The 10,731-nt window shown below is 41.1% G+C and overlaps 1 protein-coding gene across 1 annotated transcript in view; it reads right to left on the bottom strand.

Moving 5' to 3' along the window:
* Window positions 1-10,731, bottom strand: part of SLC22A16 (solute carrier family 22 (organic cation/carnitine transporter), member 16) — a 55,547-nt gene that overhangs the window by 29,284 nt on the left and 15,532 nt on the right. The window contains exon 4 of the mRNA XM_012651136.1: window positions 378-857. Coding sequence (XP_012506590.1) covers window positions 378-857 — 480 coding nt within the window. The remainder of the gene's footprint in view (window positions 1-377; window positions 858-10,731) is intronic.

Raw genomic sequence — 10,731 nt, forward strand, 5'->3', positions numbered from 1 at the left:
TATTAAGTAGTTATACGTCCATGGTACTCTTTTCTGTACTAATTTTGCAACAACCCTTTGAGATGTGTGATATTATTTTCATCACCAGCTTATAAACAAAGATTCTGAAACACAGATAAGTTAGGTAATTTGTCCAGTGTCTACAGCTAATAAGTGGTATATCTAGGATTTGAACCCAGACAGACTGTCTTCAGAACCCATCCTCTTATCATAATATTATTTTGCATCCCTAAATGATGGATCAGCAAAAAGATAGATATTTAGATAGGAGGTATGAAAATGACTGAAGTTTTAGATATAATTCCCTGTTCCCTAAGAAAACCAGTTAGGAAAATGAACCCTACACTGATGCAACAATCCTAAATATTTCATTTTACCTGTCAGAAATGTAGCCAAAAACTGCTGCTCCCACCAGGACTCCAACCATAAAAACGGGCTGGATCAGTGCTGCGAACCATTTTCGCTCACAGACCAGATTCCACTCAGTCACCACGGTGCTTTTCCACTTTCTCCGGTCATATATGTAGCCATCCACACAAGGAAATTTTGTCTTACTGCCACTGTATTCATAGTTCAAACTCGACATGTTCTCCCTCTTGATCCTGCTACACATTGAGAGCTCCCAGATCTCACCATCTTGCAGTTGCACTATAATGTGATCTTTCGGGCCTACAGATATCAGTGACCAGGTGTCCTCCAACCTCAAATGAGAGAAATTGTGGAAAAGAACCCGACTCACATTGCCTGGGGGCTTGCAGGTATGATCTGGAGTGAGTACCAAGAAGACAGAAGCCAAGTAGTGGATACCACAAGCGATGTTCTGGAAGGCACATATTAAATAGAGGAATATCTGGAATCTGCAAAGAGAAGAAAAGCTAGTTATTATATCTGGTCTATAGGCTGAAAAAGAGCATAAGCAAATATGAAGGGTCTCCATCATGTTTACTTTAACATATATACCATAGATAAATACAGAAATAACTATAGATATGTTTGTATCTATGAATTTGTGTTTGTGTGTGTATGTGTATGAAACCTAGCTCTATCTACTGAGAAGGCCTAGAAGCAATGACAGACAACCCAATAGCAACAAGCACACCCTCTGCCCAGATTTTGCTTTCTAAGTACCATTCTCCAATAAAAGGAGCCAGGAAAAATGGCTGATTCTAAGACCAGGAAAGGGAAGATACAAGATAAGCCTAGAATATCTTGTAGTATCACAAAGTAAGGAAGTGCTCAAAAAAATAAAAGGATAAGGGCATGTCAAAGGGACCCAAGAACCAATCTGAAAGAGCTCCCAATAGCCAAAGCTGAAACAATTTGAGCAACAAAATAAGTAGCATAGTATGTCCCAAAGTATAAAATAAATATACATTAATCCATACTGTGATGGTTAATTTTATGTGTCGAATTTGATTGGAATAGGGAAGGCCCAGATAGCTGGCAAGCATTATTTCTGGATGTGTCTGTAAGATGTCTGTGGAAGAGTTTAGCACATAAATTAGTAGAATGAGTAAAGAAGATCACCCTCCCCAATGGGAGCAAGCATCATCCAAGCTACTGAGGGCCTGAGTAGATCAAAAAGGTGGAGGAAGGGCAAATTCACTCTCTTCTTGAGCTGGGACATCCATCTTTCCTGCTCTCACACATTAGAGGTCCTAGGTTTTCAGATACAAACTGAGAGTCACACCACAGCCCCCTGATTCTCAGGACTTTGGACCTGGAATGAATTACACCACTGGCTTTCCTGGTTCTCCAGCTTGCAGACAGCAGATCATGGGACTTCTCAGCCTCCATAACCATGTGAGCCAATTCCTATAATAAATCATTTGATTTGTTTCTTTGAAGAACCCTAATGAATATAGATTTTGGTACCAAGAGTGGTTCTAGAGGAGAAGAATTTTAAAGATGAGTTTTCTCAATTGGTTCTAGGGTTTCTAGAACTGACACTCTAATTTGATTAGATTTAAAGATGCTAATGACTCTGTTTCCAGCAGTAAATAGAGCACTGATGGTCCATGGCATGAACTGTTCATAGAGATATGCAAAATATCTGCATCGGATGCTTCTAATCAACCACTAGAAGAAGCAAAGAGCCAAGTGACTATGTATAATATTTTTGAACATTTTTTGAAAACTAAGGAATATAATGATACTAGTTGGTTGCTCACAACATCCCTGGACAAAGTTGTAAAATAAGGGATTTGAATTCCCAGAGCAAGAGCTGCACAAATGACTTAAGAGCTTCTTGTGTGCCCTGGAGGAGAGCTTTATCTACTATAGCCACAGGGCTGAAATTGCTGAAATTGAACACAGAACCTCATCCTGCAATAGAATGAATTACAATACCCAGTGGGCCTCTTTGACTTTTGGAGGTAATATATTCCTCATTTGTGTGTGTTACTCTGGCCCATTTACTGAGCAGCCCAAAAGGCTGCTAGTTTTAAGTGAGGCACAGAGCAAGAAAAGGCTTTGCAACAGATTCAGGGTGCTGTGCAAACACACTTAAGCCATATGATCCAGCAGATCTAACGGTGCTTGAAATGTCAGAGGCAGATAGGGATACTGTTTGAAGCCTTTGGCAGGACCTTATAGGTGAATCACAGCACAGGCCTTTAGGATTTTGGAGCAAGGCCCAGCTATCATCCTCAGATAACTACTCTCCTTTTGAGACATAGCTCTTGGCCTGCTAGTGGGCGTTAGTGGAGATTAAACCCTTGACCATTGGCTACCAACTTACCATGCAACCTGAGATGCCCATCATGAACTGGGTGTTATCTGACACACCAAGCCATAAAGTTGGGTCATGCACAGCAACATTCCATCATCAAATGGGAAGTGTTATATATGCGATCAGGCCCAATCATTCCCTGAAGACACAAGTAAGTTATAAGAAGTGGCTCAAATGCCTATGGACCCCAGTCCTGCCCCACTGCCTTTTCTCTCTCAGCCTCTCCTATGGCCTCTCTCTCCTATGGCCTCATGAGGAGTCCCCAATGATCGTACAGAAGAAAAGACTTGGGCCTGGTTTATAGATGGTTCTGTAAGATATGTAGGCACCATCCAAAAGTGGGTAGCCAGAGCACTACAGCCTTTCTCTGAGACATCCCTAAAGAACACTGGTGAAGAGAAATCTTCCCAGTGGGCAGAACTTCAAGCAGTACACCTGGTTGTTCATGTTGCTTGGAAGGAGAAATGGCCAGATGTGCAATTATTCAAGGGGACTTCAAAAGTTCATGAGAAATGAGTATTACAAAAAATGCGTAGATTTCAATTTTTTTGGCACCAAAATAAATTCACACTAACTTGTTATAACAAATCTGAACAGGGTCTAGTTTGAGGCTCTGAGAATGATAACACATCAGTTTGGAAAGAGCCCCTTTCAGAGCTCTATGAATTCTACTAAAATTGAAGCAAGAACAAATATCAAATTCATGGTAAAACTTGGGTGGAAGAATGGTGAAATCATTGATGCTTTACGAAAAGTTTATGGGGGCAATGCCTCAAAGAAATCAGCAATTTATAAATGGATAAATTATTTTAAGATGGGAAGAGATGATGTTGAAGATGAAGCCTGTAACAGCAGACCATCCACATCAATTTATGAGGGAAAAAATTCATCTTGTTTGTGTCCTAATTGAAGAGGAAAATTAACAGCAGAAACAACAGCCAGCGCCACAGACATCTCAATTGGTTCAGCTTACACAATTCTGATGGAAAAATTAAAGTTGAGCAAATTTTCCACTTGATGGGTACCAAAACCATTACGCCCAGATCAGCTGCAGACAAGAGCAGAGCTTTCAATGGAAATTTTAAACAAGTGGGATCAAGATCCTGAAGCATTTCTTGAAGGAATTGCAACAGGAGATGAAACATGGCTTTACTAGTGAGATTCTGAAGACAAAGCACAGTCAAAGCAATGGCCACCAAGAGGTGGAAGTGGTCCAGGCAAAGCAAAAGTGTACTGGTCAGGAGCAAAGATCATGGCAACAATTTTTGGGGATGCTCAAGGCATTTTGCTTGTTGACTTTCTAAAGGGTCAAAGAACAATAACACATGCTTATTACAAGAATGTTTTGAGAAAGTTATCCAAAGCTTTAGCAGAAAAACCCCAAGGAAAGCTTCACCAGAGAGTTCTTCTCCATCATGAAAATACTCCTGCTCATTCCTCTCATCAAACAAGGACAGTTTTGCAAGAGTTTTGATGGGAAATCATTGGCTCCTTCTGACTTCTTTTTCTTCCTAATATGCTTCCTTGTAGTTCAACTTCTTATGTGCCTGTCATATTTCCCTAATAAAATTGTAAGCAGGCCAGGTGCAATGGATAATGCCTGTAATCCCAGCACGTTGGGAGGCTGAGCTGGGAGGATTGCTTGAGGCCAAGAGTTTGAGACCAGCCTGGGCAAATGAGCAAGACCTCCATCTCTACAAAAAGTTAAAAAATTAGCCAGGAATGGTGGCCTATGCCTGTAGTACCAGCTACTAGGGAGGCTGAGGCAGGAGGATCGCTTGAGCCCATGGGTTCAAGATGCAGTGAGATACGATCCTGCCACTGTACTCCAGCCTAGGTAACAGAGCAAGACTCTGTCTCTAAAATAATAATAATTTTTAAAAGGTGATAAGCCCCTAAGGGCAGGGACATCTTTGCATTTCCAGTACTACTATAGTGTTCTATCTTTAGTTATGAACTAGATAAATAAATTGTGGTGGAAACAAAAAAATCTGTAAAAAAAAAAGCACCCATTTTTCTTCAATTAATAATGTAAAAAAGACTACATTGACATGGTTAAATTCCCAGGACCCTCAGTTATTTAGGGATGGATTAAATGGTTGTTATCTTGACCTTAATGGAGTTTATGAGAACTAGTGTTTATATTTTTTATTTTTATCTTTTAATACAATTTTTCCAGGAACTTTTTGAAGTCCCCTCATATACCAATTCATGGGCTATGGCCAATCCTTTGGCTGAATAACCAAAGACTTGGAAGAAACATGATTGGAAAACTGATGACAGAAATTTGAGGAAGAGGTATATGGACAGAACTCTCTGAATGGGCAAAAATTAAGATATTTGTATTCCATGTAAATGTGCACCAAAGGGTGACCTCAGAAGATGAGGATTTTAATAATCAAGTGTATAAGATGACCCTTTCTGTGGTTACCAGTCAGCCTCTTCCCTAACCCACCCTGTCATCACCCAATGGGCTCATGAACAAAGTGACGGTGGTGGCAGGGAGGGAGGTTATGTGCAGGCTCAGCAACCTGGACTTCCACTCACCAAAGCTGACTTGGCTACAGCTACTGCTGAGTGCCCCATCTTCCAGCAGCAGAGAGCAACACTGAACCACCAAGAGCAATGTAGGTGGTAGATTGATTATATTGGACCACTTCCATCATGAAAGAGGCAGTATTTTGTTTTCACTGGAATAGATCCTTCCTCTGGATATGGATTTGCCTTCCCTGCATGAAAGGCTTCTGCCAAAAATACCATTCATGAATTTACAGAATGCCTTATCCACCATCCTGTTGTTCTACATAGCATTGTTCCTGACCAAGGAACTCACTTTACAGCAAATGATGTGCAGCAATGGGCCGAAGAGCATGGAGTTCACTAGTCTTACCATGTTCCCCATTATCCTAAAGTAGCTAGCTTGACAGAACAATGGAATGGCTTTTTGTAGACTCTGTTGAGGTGGCAGCTAGGTGGCAATACCTTGGAGGACTGGGGCAAGGTTCTCTAGAAGGCTGTATATGCTCTGGATCAGCATCCAATATGTGGTACTATTTCTCTGATAGCCAGGATTCAGGAGTCAAGGGTGGAAATGGGAGTAGCATACTCATCATTACCCTTAGTGACCCACTTGCAAAATTTTTCTTTCCTATTTTCATGACTTTACCTCTGCTGGCCTAGAGGTTTTAGTTTCACAGGGAGAAATGCTCTCACCAGAAGACACAACAATGATTTCACTGAACTGGAAGTTAAGACCACCATTAGGCCACTTTGAGCTCCTAATGCCTCTAAAGGCAAAGAGTTATAATGTTGGCTGAGGTAACTGATCCAGATTACCCAGGAAAAACTGGACTACTATTGTACAATTCTGGTAAAGAAGAATATGTCTGGAATATAGGAGATTCCTCAAGGCTTCTCTCAGTGTTACCATGCCCTATGACTAAGGTCAATGAAAAACTACAACAACCCAATCCAGGCAGGACTACTAATGGTCTAGACGCTTCAGGAATGAAGGTTTGGATCATAAAGAACCATGACCAACCTGAGGTGCTTGCTGAAGGCAAAGGGAATACAATATCGGTAGTAGAAGAAGGTAGTTATAAATACCAGCTATGACCACATGTCCAGTTACATAAACAAGGACTATAATTGTCATATTTCTTCCTTATTTTGTTATGAATATGATTGTGTGTACATATACATATACTTTATGTGTGTGTGTGTATCGGGCACTGTTTTAAGCACTTTACATACATTTAATTCTCACAATTATAAGATTTGCACTATTCTCAGTATTATTTTAGAGATAAAGAGACAGAGACTGAGAGATATTAAGAAAGTTGTCAAAAATCACCTAACTAGTACAAGCAAACCTCAGATATATTGAGGGTTCAGTTGCAGACTACCACAATAAAGAGAATATCACAATAAAGCAAGTCATATAATTTTTTTGGTTTTTCAATGCATATAAAAGTTATGTTTACACTATATTGTAGTCTACTAAGTATGCATTAGCATTATGTCTAAAAAATGTATGTGCCTTAATTTTAAAATACCTTATTGCTAAAAAAAACACGAATCATCTGAACTTTCAGCGAATAGTAATCTTTTTGCTGGTATAAAGTTTTGCCTCGATATTGACGGCTGCTGACTCATCAAGGTGGGGTTGCTGAAGGATTGGATGGCAATTCTTAAAATAAGACAATAATGAAGTTTGCCACATTGATTGACTCTTTCTTTCATCAAAGATTCCTCTGGAGCATGTGATGCTCTTTGATAGCATTTAACCCACAGTAGAACTTCTTTCAGAATTACAGTTAACCCTCTCAAACTCTGACACTGCTTTGTAAACTCAGTTTAGGTAATATTCTAAATTCTTTGTTGTCATTTCAACAATGTTCACAATATCTTCACCAGGAGACCACATGCACACCCTGGGAAATCTCCTAGGTATATACCCAACGAAACGCATCAACAAGTACAATTGTATAACGACATTTAGGTCAACAACAGACTCAACTACAATAGTGGTCCCACAGATTATAATATTGGGCCAGGTGCAGTGGCTCACACCTGTAATCCCAGCACTTTGGGAAGCTGAGGTGGGAGGATAACTTGAGGCCAGGAGTTCCAGACCAGCCTGAACAGCATAGTGAGACCCCATCTCTACAAAAAAATTTAAAAATTAGGTGGATGTGGTAGAACATGCCTCTAGTCCCAGCTACTCAGAGAGGCTGAGCCAGGAGGCTCACTTGAATCCAGGAGCTGGAGGCTGCAATGAGCTATGATGATGCCACTGCACTCCAGCCTGGGTGACAGAGCAAGACCCTGTCTCAAAAAAAAAAAAATTGTAATACTGTATTTTACTGTACATTTTCTATGTTTAGATACACACATACTTACCATTGTGTTCCTATTGCCTACACATTCAGCACAGTACCATGCTATACAGGTTTGTAGCCCAAGAGCAACAGGCTATACCATATAGCCTAGGTGTGTAGTAGGCTATGTCATCTAGGTTTGTGTAAATATACTCCATGATGTTTGCACAATGAAACAGTCTAACAAGCATTTCTCAGAAGTATCCCTGTAGTTAAACAATGCATAACTGTACCTTAAAAGGCATATGCAAGAAAGACAATTCATAATAAGCCCAACCTGGGGGCAGTCTAAATGTTTGTTGACAGTAAATGAATAAACTGTGGAATATTCATGCCATGAAATACTACACAATAAAGAAAATTAACAAACTACTATGACATACAATATGAGTGAATCTCACAAACACAATGTCAAACAAAAGAAGCCAGACAAAGAATACATGCTTTTTTACTCCATTTATATAAAGCTTAGAATCAGGCAAAACTAATGTTTGGTTAGATATAAGGACAGTAGTGAGTTTGGGAAGGGGGAGCGGAAGAAGGCTTGAGAACAGATGATCTAGGTGGTGGTAACACGGGTATGTTCACTTTATGATGATTCATCACGTTGCAGGTTATGGTGCACAATTTTCTGTATATATGTAATATATCAACTTAGAAGCTTTCTATCTGCAAGGCCCAGGGAGAGGGAAAAGTATTCAGCAACGCCCCTGCTGAGACACGGTTGGAACAGGTGCCAAGGCAAGCCCAATCTGTCCATAAGGCGCCTGCCAGTCAGATTTTGGCCCTGGATGGCCACTGATCCATATTGATAAGGAGACACCTTTCCTGAGCAACAATTATTTACCCAACTGCCTACTGGATGTCTTGACCTGGAATTCTCACAAGGAACTCAAGTTAAGCGAGTCTCAAACTGAACTCAGTATCTAAGCTCCAAGCCTGCCCCACCTGGAATATAATTTTCTGAGTTTAGGACACCATCACCCACACAAACCAGAATCTGGGGCTTGGAACACGGTGTGGGGTGGGAGGAGCATGTGGTCCCTCCCACTTCTCCTTCATGCCTTAGGGCCAGGCAGTCCCATCAATGCCACCTGTTAAAGCTATCCGATCTTCCCAGCCCACACTACCACTGCCTTGGTCCAGACCCTCATCACCTCTCTCTTGGGCTCTTACCTAGGTCTTCATTGGCTTTCTGCCCCACCTCGTAACCTTCCTACCCTCTGCTCTGCAAAGTGATCTTCCTAAGGTCCAAACTCTATAGCATGACATACAAAAGTACTCAGGTGATGATCATAAGCTTACCTCCTGCCTCCCCTCTCTCACCATCATACTTTATACCACAGAAATAATAAACCACTAAGTGGCACCCAAACAAGCCATGCTAATTCACATAAATATGCTTTCTATGTGCTAGAAACATCCTAAGCGCTCCTTCAATTCAAACTTCCCCCTTCCTGTTGCAAGGATAACCTCTTGATAAAACAAAACCCTGTTCCCTTAGGCCCCTAGCATTCTAACATATCACTCTCTCCTTTACAAAGATTATAAAGTCCTGGAACGGCTTTTCGATTCTTCTCAGGTATCCTGCTTTCTCCTTTTAAAGTGATTAGAATAATGCTTCCTTACACTAGAAATGACTCAATGAGACATGAGAAGAAATCAGGGTTCTCTACTTAACGCTTGCACTGTTTCCTTAAGAGAAGACTAAATAATCACACACAATAACCTCCTTTTATATTTATAAACAATAAAGAGACCAATTAGAGCAAATATCGGAGGGAAAATGGGGTACCGTGTTACAGTCACACTGTTTTCACCTTGTGTGGTAAGCACTGGTTTGTTAGCCTTTTCCCTCCTGCAACTACTTTCACAAGTCAACCCTGCCCACTAATGTGGGAACTCAGGTCACATTAATAGCCATGACTTATTGAGAACTTACTGAATAATAAGACTTTTGCATATGTTATTGTGCCCACCTAAGAAATGTCTCCCAAAATCCATTCACCCCTTCTTCCACCATGGTAAGCTATGTCTGATCATATGGGTTAGCAGCTACCCCAGACAACAGAGAGTCCCAGGCTGTGGATGGCAGAGCTGCCCCACCTGCCTGGGTCCCTGGATGACCCCATGGAACAGATCCTGCCCTGGACAGTTACTGGAAAGGGACAAACTTTCGATTGAGGGATCTCTTTGATATGGCACCTTAGCCAAACACCAACTAATATAATTACCTAAGTTAATCCCTAACGCACATGGAGAAAGTAAGGTCTTACTACCTCCTATCTCACAGAGTTACTGTGAGGATGAGAAACCGCATGTGGAGTCCTCAAATAAACATTTTCACTACTATTATTTGTAAATATTTGTAGAACTTTTAGCCCCATTTTACAGATGAGAAAGTGGTAAACAAAATGCTCAAGACCATATAGTTAACCTTAATATGTGATAAAGCCAGAATAGGACATCCAACCTCAGAGCTGATCTTTTAATCCCCATACTATTCTGCTTCCAGAAGAATAAAGTGAGATAATACATAAAAGGCCTGGCCAAGTCCTGGGGTTGTCACCTAACTGTGCTCAGGAGAGCATCACGGTTAAGAGTGTGGGCTATGGAAGTGATGGACATCCAATGGCATTCAATTCTGCCCTGTTATTACTAGATTTGTGACTTAGGAAGAAGCCCTGGTCTCATCTGTAAAATGAGGGTGATACAGCCAACCTCATAGGGCTGTAGTGAAGACTAAAGGAGATAACATGTCCCAAGAGCTTATGACAGAGCCAGGCACAACTCAGCCTTCAATAATGCAGGTAGCTGGAGGAAGCAGGGGAGAACTGGAAACTCCTGCCCTCCTCCCTGGGCCCAGTGCTTCCTTTCTGCAGATGCTGGGAATCACAACCGACATTTGCCACTCTCTCATCTTAAGAAAAGCACCACATCATCTCTTCACTAAGCCAGGGAGGGAGGTAAGACAGGAAGTATTATGATTCCCATTTTATGGATAGTAAACTGAGACACAAAGCATCCCCGGAAGTGGCAGGCCAGGATTCAGACGTAGCTCTAAATCTCTGGCCATGATATTGTATGGCCCCACAACCAGTTGCCTCCGCTCTCAAAACT

This window comes from Propithecus coquereli, unplaced genomic scaffold, assembly GCF_000956105.1.
Source record: "Propithecus coquereli isolate 6110/MARCELLA unplaced genomic scaffold, Pcoq_1.0 Scaffold35, whole genome shotgun sequence".
In the NCBI taxonomy this organism is placed as follows: domain Eukaryota; kingdom Metazoa; phylum Chordata; class Mammalia; order Primates; family Indriidae; genus Propithecus; species Propithecus coquereli.